At 51.9% G+C, this 15036-nt stretch overlaps 5 protein-coding genes across 5 annotated transcripts; all 5 read right to left on the reverse strand.

Annotated features, from left to right (window-relative positions):
- Window positions 1–2934: 2934 nt before the first annotated feature.
- C7974DRAFT_418170 (uncharacterized protein) lies at window positions 2935–3681 on the reverse strand (the record flags this gene model as incomplete). The annotated part of the gene is made up of 2 exons (XM_046144134.1): window positions 2935–3066; window positions 3115–3681. The coding sequence occupies 2 exons, from the start codon at window positions 3679–3681 to the stop codon at window positions 2935–2937; spliced, it is 699 nt and encodes a 232-aa protein (XP_045991758.1).
- Window positions 3682–4524: 843 nt separating this feature from the next.
- C7974DRAFT_380788 (uncharacterized protein) lies at window positions 4525–5121 on the reverse strand (the record flags this gene model as incomplete). The annotated part of the gene is made up of 1 exon (XM_046140536.1): window positions 4525–5121. The coding sequence occupies one exon, from the start codon at window positions 5119–5121 to the stop codon at window positions 4525–4527; it is 597 nt and encodes a 198-aa protein (XP_045991759.1).
- A 2775-nt stretch (window positions 5122–7896) lies between these two features.
- Window positions 7897–9366, reverse strand: C7974DRAFT_418171 (uncharacterized protein; the record flags this gene model as incomplete). Its single annotated transcript, XM_046144135.1, has 3 exons — window positions 7897–8025; window positions 8093–9159; window positions 9225–9366. The coding sequence occupies 3 exons, from the start codon at window positions 9364–9366 to the stop codon at window positions 7897–7899; spliced, it is 1338 nt and encodes a 445-aa protein (XP_045991760.1).
- A 707-nt stretch (window positions 9367–10073) lies between these two features.
- C7974DRAFT_444655 (cytochrome P450) lies at window positions 10074–11853 on the reverse strand (the record flags this gene model as incomplete). Its single annotated transcript, XM_046145519.1, has 4 exons — window positions 10074–10184; window positions 10235–11062; window positions 11112–11477; window positions 11632–11853. 4 exons carry the CDS (start codon window positions 11851–11853, stop codon window positions 10074–10076), a joined length of 1527 nt encoding a protein of 508 aa, XP_045991761.1.
- Window positions 11854–13145: 1292 nt separating this feature from the next.
- Window positions 13146–14389, reverse strand: C7974DRAFT_75468 (O-methyltransferase-like protein). Its single transcript, XM_046147221.1, has 2 exons — window positions 14071–14389; window positions 13146–14022 (listed from the first exon to the last, which is right to left on the reverse strand). Exons 1-2 carry the CDS (start codon window positions 14279–14281, stop codon window positions 13475–13477), a joined length of 759 nt encoding a protein of 252 aa, XP_045991762.1. The 5' UTR covers window positions 14282–14389; the 3' UTR covers window positions 13146–13474.
- Between the last annotated feature and the right edge of the window lie 647 nt (window positions 14390–15036).

Below are 15036 nucleotides of genomic sequence, written 5' to 3' on the forward strand. Positions count from 1 at the left end.
CCATCCAGTCTCGTGCAAACATTCGACCACGGCCTTTCCGGCCCGGACGGAGCGGCGCGAACAACCGTCAAACGTCTTTGCTAGCCTCAGGGTTGCGGCTCAATGTGGGGCAAGCAGCCCCTAAGCTCACAACCCTAACCCAGGGTCCTGCGATATCTGCCTCAGCCTGACTGCAACATAGCGGCCGTCTTTGAGCCTGCTCCTACCAGCAACAATGACGTGTGCGTCGACTCAGAGGGCACGGACCTCGCGTGCTCCGCAGCGACTTGCAACATAGCGACCGGGCCGTCCACGCATCTGCCGTGCCTCGACAGTTTCCTTACCGACGTCGATGACATCAATTTGGTGCTTGTAGTCGACTAAGAGTGTCCCGCGCCAGACTTGGAGGATGCTCTATCGTTGCTGTAGTACACTTGATCTTAGTGAGTGAGTGATTGACTATCTTCTTCCAGGGAGACACGCTAACGAATCGGGCAGCACCTTCCGCATCGACGCTGTCGAAACTGCTTACAAAAAGCACTACATTAGCTCCCCAACACCTAGAGCGCCCGTAAGCGTACTGGGAGAGCGCGCCCCGTTTGCGACACCAGCCCGTGCGATTGCCCTCGTCCACATCGAGACCTGCAAGTACGAACAGCCTCCACGGACGGCATCATGTTCGCTCCACGACAGCAAGAGTGCCCTCAAGCCTGGTGAAGGGGCGCGCCATACGATTGGCACAGGCGAGAGCAGTGGACTCACATAAGATATCGACAATCTGCCGAAGTCGAGCAGCAATTGTTGTGGACAGTCGAGGACGTCGAGGCACGTTGGCCTATTTTCCCATGGCCCCGAATTCATGGCTAGTTCCAGTCCAAGCATAAGGCTATACTTCGCCACAAGCGGAATGATACTGGCTTAGGCGAGTCGGAAGGGCCTGATCCAGGAAGGAAACCCGTCAGCCAACGTCTTACTTGTATATGTCTTGAGTACGCGTCGAGCTACCAAGTGTGGCGACTCCAATGAGCTCACGAGCAAGGAAGGGGCCGGACATGATGAAATCGGTTCTAGATTGCATTATACTGGCAGCCGGCGACAGAATAAACCTCTTAGCTCGAAATGCTCGCCAACAACAAAACGACCTGCCAACACAAACGAGGGAGACGGTCATTGTTCCATTTGTCGTTGCCAACGCAGTTCAGCCACTGGCTGGCCTAGACGTGGCTTGTCTTGTCCGGTGCTTGCAACAACCTGAGGTCCTTCTCGAATACTGCGCAACCCTGGCTATGTGTAGTACCAATCTCCCATCAAAGCAAGGGTGTTACGTTATGCGCCGGGGTCGCATTTACGATCATGGTTACTGGTTGCCACAAAGACATCTCGGCTCGTGTTTCTGACTGTCTTAATTGATCTGACTGTCTTGATTGACAATTTGGAAGATGAATTTCTCACAGTTACATCAATCGTCACCGAGATTCGTACTTTGTACCTTCACCGTGAGAAGTCACTTGCCTTGTGTGAACCGTGTAATGGCGATGCTTGCCTCCTACCCAACCCTTTGGCAGCCTTCTCACTCATCCCGCCGCTTTCTAGAGCGATTCTGTCCGAATGGTTCCGGTGGTACCTCCGCTGCCTTTGCCTTCGAGCGGAGGTGAAGCTCGCTAGCGCTACACGTGTTCCCGGCACTTACATCGCTACAGACACTTCCCACAGCTCTTTTCGAGTTCAACAGCATCAATATAGTCAGTGTGAGTCCAGCCTTCAGAAACATACCTGAACGTACGGCGAATCATGTCGAGGCTGTATTGAAAGCACTAAGAGCTAGACATATCCCAAAGAAGCACGCATCCTGCTGTTCGGATCTGTTTTCCCCGCCTGCATCGCAATCGATGGACTGACAAGCTGACGAACTCGCGAGTCCAGAGATTGGTCTCCATCAATTCACCATGCCGCCCAACAAGGACGTGTGTCTGCGCAAGAAGGCACTGCAAGCCACGCTCCAGCACTCCGCTTTGCCGAAAGCCATTCTAGACATTCTGAACGGTGCAGCAGCGCCCAAGTCAAACAGCACCACCCAGAGTATCGACGCGCCTGCCGGTTCAGCAACGAAATGCGCGCTTTGCCCCAACGACCTCAGCGACAAGGACCAGATTGTCGTGAGCTGCTGTAGTATGAGTCCGCTCCGCCACGTTCACAATGATGATGCTAACATTACCAAGAGGAACGGATACACAGCGCCTGCTACGATAAGCTCATCCTCGCGAATCGGAGGAACATGCCTCTTCCCCCGTGCCGCATCTGTGCAGATCGCAGGAAGCACGCCGAGGAGATGGATGTTGAGAGAGCGCGGCAGGAAGCGGGCCATTCGAACGGCAATGAGTCCAGGGAGAATGAACAACTGGAGCGGGAGCACATGGATCAGATTGACTTCATTGAATCGATCTCGGGCGAACGTTGATGGCGGCGGACCAGCGCAAGCGGGCCGTGACTGTGAGATATGGATATCCCGGCATCAACACTATTAAGGAGCGGCCTCGGAGTGCCTGGGAGACATGATTCAATATTTTCACAAGCGCTGAGGATCTGCAGGGGCGCTATGGACCCTGCTTAGTCGACGAGGTGGCGTTCGGGCTTGGATTTGGTACCTGGGAATGAGAGTCTAGCATTGAAGACTCCTATCAGCGTGCTGAAGCAATCTAGTACTTCGGCGCAACGCTCTCGACTTCGCTGGACTTTGGCCAACGATGCTGCAAGCTCGGCACGACTGGTTCCAGACTTCCGAGGCAGCTTCGGTAGAGTCTATGGCTGTGTTTATCTGGACACGTAGCTTCGTGAAGAAATCCTATCTCGCTGTTTTGACACTTCTTGAGTAGCCTTGCAGATGTGATCGGTGCTCAACAAAGATTTGCAGTGGTACGCAGGCCGCACAGCATAGCAGAGCTCCACGTCAACAGCCTACGTAGATGTCGGCCCCTCTTCCCATCCATGGCTCTGGCCAACTGAATCATCCCGAGAGCGGCTGCGCTTCGACTTGTCTAGCGGCCTTTTCTTTTTCAGGAAGTGCCTGTAGCTTGCGTTGCTCTCCTTCTACGCTCCGTCAGCACCTGCGTACAAGGCAAGATCAGCATTACCCACTTTGCGCCGGTGCTCGGGTCTGACGAACCGCTCTGTACCCTCGAAACCGGAACCTCGCGGTGGTGCCGTCTTAGTCTGGCGACGCTTGTGTGCATTGTTTGTCTGCCGCGACGAAGTAATACTGTATGCGAGGTTGTTCGTGGCATGATGCTCAGCCTTCACCAAAGCAGCCTCGAAAGATGAGGGGACCTTGTCAAATTCTTCTTCTTCGTTGATTTCGTCCACCCAGTTCGCTTCGTCCTGATCTCGCTCGTTTTGAAGTAGCCGTGACAAACTTTTTGGATCAAGTACCGTTGCCTCGACGTTGTGGGGACAGCCAACTAGGCCGCTGCATCCACCATTCTGCTCAATGCTAGAAGAATCGGCAAAGGGACACTCGCCATAGTCGGACTCATAAGTGTTTTCTTGGGACACGAAGGTGGAAATAAAGGGCATGATGGCAATATCTTCGGTCTCGAGGGACTCTGTAACGTCGGCGTCTGTACTGACTGTGCTGATGTTCTGCCTCGTGAGTTGTGTTTGGTAGACAGTGTCATCGGTGAGTATCTTCTCCGGAGTCTTGCGCATCATGCTACAGCATGGAATTTGTCTTGACCTGCTGCGAAGTAGATCAAGAGCGAGGAGGCCTGTCCTTAGCATTTGCGCGAAGGGAAGTCACACGCGCTAGTACGGGAGCTTAGCAGAGACAAGTGAAAGAAGGGTTCAACTTTTGTTGCACAGATGCTTCTACTATGACAGAGGCTGTTTCCATCCCCATGGTCTTTCCTCATGCTACTCGTCAGATGACAGCTGACCGGTCACTGTGCAGACCACGCGTAGAACTCCACCTCGATGATGTGCCAAGGCCGTTCCTACGCGCAGCGGCCTTTCATCCTAGGGCTCGATCTGATCCTCCACAATCGTAGTCTCAATGCCTGAGGTCTCATGATCGCCTTACATCTCAATCGTTTCCCGCGGGCCCGGTTCTTGGGCGATCTCAAAGCGCCCACCTCTTCCTCACTAGTCATCTCCCAGCAAACTTGTCCCATGACACAACATGTGTGAGGGTCGGTGCATCATGTATCTTCTTCAAGATTTTACTACTTTGCCGTACCAGGACAAATAAGAAGATGTCAAGTTTGCGAAGAAGCACGGGGTCGTTGAGCCCTCAGCTGCGGCCTGTTTGCTTTCGTGGTGCAACGCTTGCCCAAGCCAGCCTGGTCCTTCCTGCCGTAGTGGGCCGGTCCAGCACGAGCCCAGGAAAGCCTAGAGGAGGCAGATTCAGGAGACTAGGTGTAGAGGAGTCTGCTGCAATGTTTAGATACGTGTTGCAGCGTTGCCACAGCTGCAGGCTTGCAGGTGTAGCTGTTTGGGCGCTGTTGTGGTGCGTTGGCGGCAGGTTTGGTGGTCGTGGCCGTGCGCGCGCTAGGCTTAGTCAGGAGGATGAGGCTGATATCGATAAGCCATCCTTGGCGCGGCGTCAACGGACGGGCAGGGCACACGAAGTACTCGTTCGTGTGCAGTCATTTGCGCAGCAGTCTTGCTGTTGCGTTGCTGTGCCGGCTCAAGACCACGGCCGTCCATTGCCACCACGTCGTCCCCTGACGCCCTCCGCTGACACCCTCCGCTGACGCCCTCCGCTGACACCCTCCACCCGCGAACTCGCTCCTTGAGACTACATACCGAGGGAAACGCAACGTCCCCATAATGCGGGGCGGGAGGACTCAACTGCCCACACAACCAAACGCTATGCAACATTACCGCTGGCCACAAGACAAGGGCACGGGAGGAGGGTGGCTTGGAAGAGAAGCTGGCAGCGACATACTCTGGCTCCCGCTTTCTTCGCTCGAGCTGCAGCATGTGTGGGCACCATGTCTCGTCTCGCTGCCTTGCTGGAAACGCAGACCCACGGTCCCCTTCGTTGCTTTTTGGCAAAGAACTTGTCTCAGAACGTTGCTGCCCGGAAAGGTTTTGGGCTGCAAGAGAGCTCGCGACGTTGCTGACCAGCAACAGAATGGAGCAAAGCATCACGCTCACTGCCGACCTGTTCTTCCGTCCTTCTTGGCACGACAATGTCAACCAAGAGGAAGGAGGATCTATCGCAGCTCGATATTGGCCAACAGAGCTTTCGAAGCAGTACGGTTTACTTGTGTTAGCAGGCACTTGTAACACTTCTCAATAGATAGAGGACTCTCAGTTTAGCTTTGGAGTCTTTGGAGTATAATAGAGCTTTGCCAACACTGCCGATGCTTCTTGCCCTTTGTGTTGGCCTCGACCCAGCGCCGTTGTCAGGAAAGCGCTCTGAGTTCGGAAGTCGTGCTCGTCCTACCGCCAGCCCTCCTTTTCACGCCTCCTTCCGCCAGCCTCGAGCTGGATAGTCTCGCTACTGGTGCCATGTTGCCCGATTAGAAAGGCTTGAGCGCCGGCGTCAGTGCGTCAGTACGTCAATACCCGTCGCTATCAACGACATCCTTGAAGACTCAGCAGCGACTGTATGACGGTCACGAGTCGCATCAAGCAAGCGCAAGGTGATGTGTATGAGATGGCTCTGGGATTGGAGGTTGCCGCTAGGTAGATTGTATAAAGTGCCGAGAGGAGCGTGAAGATACATCCTTCAAGGCGAAACTTCAGCTGCAAGCTCCCAAAATTCAATACCCCGCATATCCTCACGCGACCGCCTGTCAAGACCCTAGCTGCCCCGCCGACATCAACCTTCGCACGTCCAGTCCACTACGTGTGCCGCCAGCCAACTGTTGGGCGCTCTACACACTCTTTAAGTTTTATAAAGCATCGTCTGTGCAGCGGCTCGTTCAAGCCAGGAAACAGCCGTGGCACCGATCTGTCAGGTGACCGAGTCGCGATCAAGGGTACATACGATTGCAACCTTGGCCCACAGGACACATTCAGAAGGCGCTATCTCACCGTTAGGGCGCAATAGAGGAGCTCTCGCTAGGGCTATGGACTACGGGCTACGGGCTCGGCTATGTATGGCTAAGCAGCGGCGGCTGCTCGTGGGAGCTGCGAAACGGCTGCCACCTACGACACGCGAACTAGTGCAAAGAGAACACAGGACATGCAGCAACGATGGAATTTACAATGGATCGGCGGCGAGCAAGTTCAGCGCAGCGACAGTGGCGTCCAGCGGACGAAGTATAACACCTTTAAAGTCTACAGATCATTACACAATCACAATGCCGCAAGTCTCTGATCCGAGATCAAGCTCAGACTCTGACAACGTTCTGTTATCGTCTTGAACATCAGCGGCTATCACGGCGGAAGAGAAGAAGCAATTGCTGGAAGGTCTGATCCTTGACAAGAGGCAGGCTGCTCCACCACCAGGTTCATCCACAGCTAGGTCCGCAATGCACTGAACCACGACGAGTCTAGCCAAATCAAGGTCAAGGAAGTTACAACGAAAAAGGCAAGCAGAACAACTCAAATTCGGAACGGCGAAACTAAGGGAGCAGCAAAAGATGTCTAGGATTGACAGTCTGAATTGCTTTTCAGCAGCCCCTGCGTAGCAGCCCGATCCCAGAGGAATGCATGAGTATGAGAAGACTACAGGTATGAGGAGCAGGAGAAGGAATTAGCCAAGAAGGATAGCCTGGCGCGTGTGCCGAGCAGAATGACGCTGCCTGGGGCTATGCTAGGCCATCTTCTAACCCAGGATCGCCCCTCCACGACGCGAAGCCAGCGTTGGCGTGCGGCTGACATCGAAGCCGTGCCTACATGGCGACAAGATCATGGAGTTGACCGACCACACCCAGACGACTGGCAGGCTGACCTGGAGACCGCCATGTTGCATTCGTTAGGGAGGCTCGTGAACAACAGCGTCGTCTGCAGCATGACGGCACCACATTACCTTTTCAGACATGCTCTTGAACATGGACACAAGCACCCCTACAGGTGAATTTGGATCTACGAACTCGCTCATATACAGAGACTGCAGCATATGTAATGCTAGGTGCGAGGAAAGGTTGCTAGACGAGGTAGCGCAGGCGATCAAGCCGCAGTTCCAGGACCTAAATAAGGGCAACGGCATGATCAGGTATCTGACCAGGCACCTCGGCAATGATATTTCCATCCAAGAAACTCTACATTTTCAACTAGGAAGTCCAGTGGTCCGTCACCAAAGCACATGAAGATCACCGCCCGCTGCGCTGCATTCTCCAACGCACACTGGTAGCATGACGCAAATTTTTGTTCAGCGCCTGAAGGGCTTCTTGCGGACGCCCTGACCCAGGAAGTATGTGTTGTTTTATAAACAGCAAGCATGTAAGAATGCTTTACCTAGGCTAATGTTCCAGATGTCTGTAAGCGAGGGCGACCGATCGGATATTGTATACATCGCCCCCGTTCACGCCACCCCGCAATCTTGCCGCCTAGATGGTGTTTGCTGTTGTGACTGCCTAGTATTATCTCTTATATTTCCGCCTCACTGCGTCCATACCACAACACAAGCCACAACACAACCACCACCATGTCGCACCTTAAACCTGTGTACATGTACGCTGACGCATTTGCTGCGCTATGCGACGGAACCGACAGCACTCTGCCCGCTAAGCCCATCCCCTCAAGTGGCTCTGAGCTCCGCACCCGCCGCCGTTCGCTCTTTGGCACGCCGCTCCCCTCTTCAGCTGAAGGGAATGCGTTTGCGGACTTGTATAGCGCGGACGGACTGGAGATGACGTTTCGCTCACTTGCTTATGTGTGACACGCCGCTCTCTGCTTCTCCGCAATTTGTAGGACAGCAAGATAAGACCAGTCCAGCTGCAGCGCGTTGCCGGTAATCCGCCTGGTCTTTCACTCGACTTCCCAGGTGAAGTTCCGTATCCGCAGAGGATCGAGCTTAACTTTCCCTGGTGCATTGATGCGCCCGGGCAGCAGCGCGATGTCCACTTCGCCTTCGCTCTTCTTCTCCAGGCTTGTCGCCTACTGCAGTCCTACCGTTAGACATGCAACCTGAGCGCGCTTTCGGCAGAGGAATGTTTGCAAGTACGGTCTGCTTGATGCGTGTGAGGCGCTCATTACTGACATAATCAAAGATGCTGTGCAAGCGGTTCCTTAACTCAACAACAAGAGGGTTCTCGTCGGCATTTGACCATGGGGCCTCCAACGTTCCTGTGAACTCGCGTCGCATGTGATATCGTGGCGATTCGTTGCCACTCTGCTCACGCCAGACCACGAAGAGCTCAACGGTCTTTGTATCGCAGACCAGCGCCCAGTGCATGGTGTCTACAGCATCTGAGCTAACGCCGGCCTGCACGTACAGTCGATGGGTGTATTCGCAAGCAGCTATACTGTTTCGGCCAAGCTGAATTTTGCCTTGCTTGAGGCCAGCGTATGCTTCGAAAGACTTGAACTCGATTGAATACCATGGACAGAGGATGTATTGGTTGATTGGTGGGACGTCCATGTTACCCAGAATCTTCATCTCCTCCTCTTCAGTGAAAGCTGGCCGCAATTTCTGAGCCCTTCCGTGTTGGATGATTCCGCGCGACATGTAGCCCATGGCCTTGTCGACCCTTGGCTGAGGCAACACGAAGTTGGGGATCACGCTGTGCATGACATATTTACGACTGAACTCTGTCTCACTACCCATGTGGTTGAATTGCGCACCACCAGGCTCGTCTGCATTCAAGAAGCCGAGATGCGGTGCAAGGTATCCCATGGCATCCCATTCGTTCAAACGCTGAGCTAATGGCGCCTTCTGGTGCAGCAGCTTTGCGGCTGGCGAGCTAGGGCCGTTTCTAGGTCTCACCACAACGTTCCGTATGAAGTTCTCCAGCTCTGAGGGGTAGGATTCGTAGGAATCCATGACGAATCCATACTGCGCAAGCTGTATTTCGGCATCCCTAATGGTGGCTTTGACAGCCTCGGACGAGTCGTTATTCGAGGAAATAGCTACAGGGAGCTCCTCGCTGGGATTGGTGTGCTGGGTATGCGCACGGAGGTTGTTCTCTGTGAGCGCGTGAATGGGAGGAGGAAGCCAGAGCTCGGGAGGGTTTTGGTGGTTCGGATTGACCAAGTCTACTCGGATCCGCGCTGTTGTGTTCTTCTTGGAGCCTATGTTTTGCGTCAGTACAGCTCTTGGCACCGTGCATCGCGCATCTTGAGTGCGGCTGACTCACCCTGTGCAGTCTTCGGCTTCCTGGGCGTCCGCTGAGTCTTGTTGTTAGCCTTGTGGACGCGGACCACGATCTTCTTGCTGCCGAGGTTGATGCGATTTCGCGGCTGCTGTAGGCGAGCAGACGTATGCCCAGGTGACTCCATAGTGGGGCTGTGTTGAAGTTGCAGGTGAGAGAAGCGTTTGCGCAACGCTGCATTTGGTGAAACCCAATTGCTCACGATAGCAAGCGCAGCGAGGAAGTGCGAGGAACGTTGGCGGTAGCGGCGTCGAATGGTTCCAGGCGATTGCGACGGCGTGAGAGGTTGAAGACACGGGCGACGCTCCGATGTTTTGTCGGAGCTGTGTTTGTGTTGACCCTGGATTTGGATTCTAAGTGACCACCCGTGACGGCACGTAAAACCAACGACGAACTACAACAGACGCACCTTGTCCGTAATTGGTTGCGACGTGCTCCATATCATGGCTGTCAAGCCTGCCGTGTTGGTTTTGACAGGGTGTCCTGTGCATACCTATCGACATTGAATAAGTCCCCCACCAGCAACTTTTTTCCAAGCTGAAAGTATCACAGCCACGTAGACTCGGCTTGGTAGACTGTCTTAACCATACAAGGGACTGACTTGTAAGATTTGGAGTATGGGACTAGGTAGTTGACTGACCTCTCGATTGTTGTCGCCACATAGCAGGTTCGTCGTTTGCTCTTGTAACGCACGCTATGACATTGCTTCTTTAATACGGCCAGACCTACGCTACGTTCCCTGGATTGCAGCAGTTTTCCAGCAGATTATCAAATACACAAGTTGTTCATTCTTTATGGTAGCTTCTTCATTATGCTAAAGCAAACCATCCACATCTATGCTGGCTTAACAAGCGTTCGGTTCTTGAATTTTACCTTGAATTCTACTGGTCTAACAAACCAGCCGTTGCGAAACCGAGGCTCGCGAGATCCCTCGTCTAGTTCAATCTGAACCGACAGTTAGCTTTGAACGAAAACACGTTGCAACTACTTCTTACCTCAAATCTGCGAAGGACTGCTGGAATAAGCTTGTAGACTTCCATCATGCCAATGTGCTTTCCGAGACAAACGCGCGGCCCTTTGCCAAAGCTCATGATGCAGTAGTCCATCTCCTTGATTCTTGCAACTTCCGCATCCCTGTCTTTAGAAGTGTCCACGAGCCAGCGCTCGGGTACGTAGTCTTCAAGATCTTCGCCAAAGATCTCTGGCCGACGGTGGATCACCCATGCATTGCATCCCACAATTGTGCCACCCTTGATGATCTCACCGTTGATATTGACGCCCTCTGGAGGCACGACCCGTTCGAATGGTAGTCCAGGGGCAGGATGCAAACGAAATGCCTCTCGGATACAAGCGTCCAGATATGGCAGGCGCTGACTCTCCGCCCACGTAAGCGCGCCGGTCTCGTTGTCTTTGAACTGGCCTTTCAGCGCTTGGTCATCGAGCTCTTCATACACCTTCGCCAGACATCTAGGGTTTCTCAAAAGCGAAGCAAAGACTCCACTCATGGTTACTGCGGCCGGCTCGGAACCCGCAAATGCCATGGAAACACACATGGTCACCACAAGCTGGTCGTTGAAGAAGTCCGGCCTGTCATGTTTGGCTTGGATAAATTTCGAAAGGAAGTCTTGTGGCATATCCGTCTTCTCCCGTTTCCAGGCGAGGTTATCCTTGGAAAAGACTTCACCGGACGGATGCCGTTCGGCCAGACGGGCTTTTGCAAAACGCGACACTGGGTAAGAAGAGTCGATTAGGCCGTACTTGGAGGCCAGGAGCTTGAGCGGATTTTTCTTCCAGAATTTATCTAGGAGTGGGATTTGTCCGACCTGTTTCTCCAAGTCAGTCGTTGATGAACACTACAGCTGGATCACATACTACTGCTGCATAGTCGAAAAGCGCAGAATTGCCTTTGACAATTCCCTCAATGTCGTGGTTACTCTCCAGGAACCCGTGGCGTCGGGAGTAGACTAGATCACCAATAACGTCGAAGGTGTAGAATTGAAGCCATTGATAGAAATCGCAGTAACTCCCGGTATCTGCAAAGCGCTTCTGTGTCTGTTCAAGGAAGATCTGATTGACAGAGTCGAAGACAGGCTCATATTGCATTTGTGCGGACATGGTAAAAGCGCTATTCACGCTACGCTTCAGTTGCGAGTGGTATTCCTCTGATTGCGTGCTGAATAACGTTGGTAGCCTCTTTCCTTCCTTCGAAGTCGCCATTTGCACGGGATAAAAGTCTGACTAGTACGTGTGAGTATTGAAATTAGATAAGTAGGATAGTAGACGCAGGATAGCAGACGCAGATGCACACCTTCGTGAAGCCTTTGCCTAAGGCGTATATAACTTTGATAGACTTTGGATTGCTAAAGGAGAGGCAGTTAGGTCCAAGGCGCACGATGTCTCCATGTTTGTCGTGCAAGTCGATGTGCCACCTTTCGGGCGTTCTTTGCCAGGCTTTGAAAAATCTGTACCAGTCGGTAAAAGAGCATAAAATGGGCCCTGGGTATTTATTTAATCCCCCTTTCAGGTAGTTGTGGGTTAAGTAGGAGCATATCGCAACGACAACTGCCAGAGGCCAATATCGGCAAAGCGCGACGAGCAAGGTGTTTGCGATCATTGTAGATGACTGTGGCGGCTAAGATAGTCCCTGAGGACGCTTTTATAGTTGCCTGGCTTCTACTATTCGAAGCATATCTACCAACAGTGTGCCCAAAATTAACAACGGGGCGAGTTCTCATATGCCGTCCTCAAAGCCGTACATCGTATCACTACGTGTCGCCAAGGAGGTTTCCCCGCAGCAAGTGTACTTGGAGCGAAGAAGAGACTGGGCGTTTTCAGATCGACTACCGTAAAGACTCGTTGCTTTCGCCCCAAGCTAGCAGGCAGCGGGTATCTATGGGGCTTTCATGAGTGAGCGAGTAGCGAGTGGTAAGTTTTAGGAGGTCTCCACCTGACTGTGACAAGTTTAAAGCTTTCTGGTCTAAGCCTAGTAAACCTCACCTAAGTTATCAAAGTCCGTTAGAGTCTACCCCGTACATACTCGCCCCCTGCTAGCTTAAGGCGGAAGCAACGAGTTTTCACGATATGGCAGTGCTTGGCCATAACATTGCTCATGCTCCACACAACTTCAAGATAAACTACATGCCTTGTGCTTACTGGCTGCAGAATTGGCGCTGATTGTACCCATTCATACTCGTAACTTGCATGCCATGTTGCGTCATAATCTCAATCTCAAACTCTGGGCGTTGGCCTAGCTGCTTGACATCGTATAAGTGCGAGACATTCTCGGCCCGCACGTTTATAGTCCGAGAATTCTCCCTCATGCCCTGTGCCAAGGGCTTTATCCGTATACTCGATTGGAAAAGATCCATGAAGGTCACTTCGTATGGCCAATCTATCTTGAGTCGGGCCGATGCTTCGATGTAGCTCAACCGAGCCCACAGATATTCCAAAGAACCATTGGACGACAGCTCCCAAGAAGTAGGAGATCAGGCCACGGTATCTCTCGATGTTCTTTACCGAGCAGCATTGTTCTCTGCAAAGCAGCAAAGTATCAACTCTAGATCGAGATTGCGTAGCAAGCCTCCAAGCTGTAAAGTACTGTAGAAGTTGACATTGATCGTTTGCATCCTCGGTGTGTATGTAGTCACTGTAGATGACTTGATAATATTTAGAGACTAACACAGATGTAAATGGTGCAGATATGTGAACGACCATTGGTACGGGTAGGGTACTCGATCTGTCAGTGATCCGTGCTTCCTATGCGTCTGAAAAGTCGGGCCGGAATAATCCTACAAACTTGGAGCGTCTAGTTAGAAGACTGTCATATAGATTCATCGTTGTTGATGCATGAGTTATAACAACTAGTGTGTTGGAATCTGTTCGGTTCACGGTATCCACATTTTGTATCCTATGTTCATTGGCCCTTTTAGGATATCCCGAGTAAGCCATCTTTTACACTAGCTAGGAATCTCTAAAATGCGTTCTTGAAATCTTGCAAAGGGGGCTGAACTTCTGGAGCAAGCGGGGTAAACGTCTATTGCAACAGTTGCTCTTATAATCGAAATGCTTTCACTATCTTCTAATGGGATCGTACGGCAAATTGTTAAAGACAAGGAATGAAGTTGAATTCAAGCCATGCTTGGGTAATATATCTAAGTCCAATGCAACACATGGGTGACATGTTACCACACTATCCTCAAACAACCATTTGTTGGTTCGACCAGCATTGTTTCTACCTAGTCGAGAATACGACCCATGCCGAGGCCGTCGAACATGGGTAGAAGGAACGTCTCGAACCTTGGATGTTTTGCCAGAGCTTTGTTGAACTCATCAAGCGAATTGAAATCAGCCGAAGTCCAAGTACGTTCGCCAGGCTGTTTGGGGGCTGTGGTCCATGGATTGTTTGGTGATGAGTCTGCGATCAACCCTCGGCGAAGGACATTATCTGCCAAAATGATCCCTCCTGTTCTCAAAAGCCGGACGTTACCAGATGTGGGATTGGAGAGTGATTCTATAAGTTTGAGATATTTTGGGTATGACGGCTTGTCGGCATCGATGAATATCATGTCGAAAGGCTCCTGTAAGGTATGCGCCAGCTTCATCAGGGATTCTCCAGCGTCTCCAACAATCACTTCAGCGTTCTTCACTCCCTCCCTTTCAAACAGCTCCTGTGCGATCCTGGCATACTCTGGCTCGAATTCCAAAGTAGTGACGTGGCCTGAGGGACCTACTGCATCGGCCCATGCCAGAGTCGAGAACCCGATATACGTTCCAATTTCCAGAACTAAATGGTATTAGGGCTGATGATACCTCGTACGCTTAATCGACTTACTGCGCTTGAATCCCATCGCCTTAGCCAACCATATGTGAAACTGTGCCTGCAATGGCGAGATCATAAAGAAAGACTTCTCTTGTGTCTTCATTCCCCAGTCATGAAAGGCAGATACGTTAGAGGGGAGGACAGATGAATGGTTGAATGCATAATCCCCGACTGCTATTCCAACCTGTTCGTTGGGATAAAGCTGAGTGTGGATCTCACGCATCTTGATTGATTTCGAATGGGACAATGGAAATCGAGAACCGCTGAAGATATAATAAACTTCTAAATATCAGATCCAGAACAAACCACTTCCTTTAAATACATGTTCAGCTCATTGGCAAGACGCATGGCATGATTCAGTCTCTTTCTTGTCTTTCATACATAGACGCCGAAAGGAACCCTTGCTCAATAGAGCTAGCAAGAACATGATGTAGGGGTGATCGGGAGAAGGCCCGACTTTACCCTAGATGCGTCTTCCATTAACCACAGAAATTCAGAGCGCAGGTGTAACAAAACTCATCTCCGGGGCGAGCCGAGCCATTCGGACCTGCTTAATTAACTCTCAAATCCAAGAGCGGAGAATGACCCTATACAGGAGGGTATCGCATTCTCTGGTGACGAGCAACTCGGCTAAGCGCTTTGGGAGCGATTGTCAAGCCAATCGTGCAGCTGCTATAGGCCCATTATGGAGCTGAACAGATGAGATTGCCCCATAATAATCATATGACACCTACGCAATTGGCTCAACAATCGTTTCTAAAGCGCTTAGCCAAGTTGCTTGCCACCAGAGAATGCGATAGCACGTCAGGCTGATATAGTGTGCTGGCGCGGCATGCACGTCAGAAGCTCTAGGAGAGTTTCGTAGCTGTTCTGTATTGGCCAAACTCCCAGCAGGTACCCGTGAGCTAATAACTTGAGGCTGCACCCCGCTGTACTAGTGATCTCGTCACGCTCTGCGGGATGTGTTTCGGTAACTAA

This window comes from Boeremia exigua, assembly GCF_020726555.1.
Source record: "Boeremia exigua strain MPI-SDFR-AT-0100 chromosome Unknown C7974scaffold_14, whole genome shotgun sequence".
NCBI lineage: Eukaryota > Fungi > Ascomycota > Dothideomycetes > Pleosporales > Didymellaceae > Boeremia > Boeremia exigua.

Excerpts from the sequence above, each read along its gene's own strand:
- C7974DRAFT_75468 (XM_046147221.1), bottom strand. The coding sequence starts at position 14,281 with ATGCGTGAGATCCACACTCAGCTTTATCCCAACGAACAGGTTGGAATA. Across the intron at positions 14,023-14,070 it reads GGCGATGGGATTCAAGCGCA|TTCTGGAAATTGGAACGTAT; the intron begins GTAAGTCGATTA and ends AATACCATTTAG.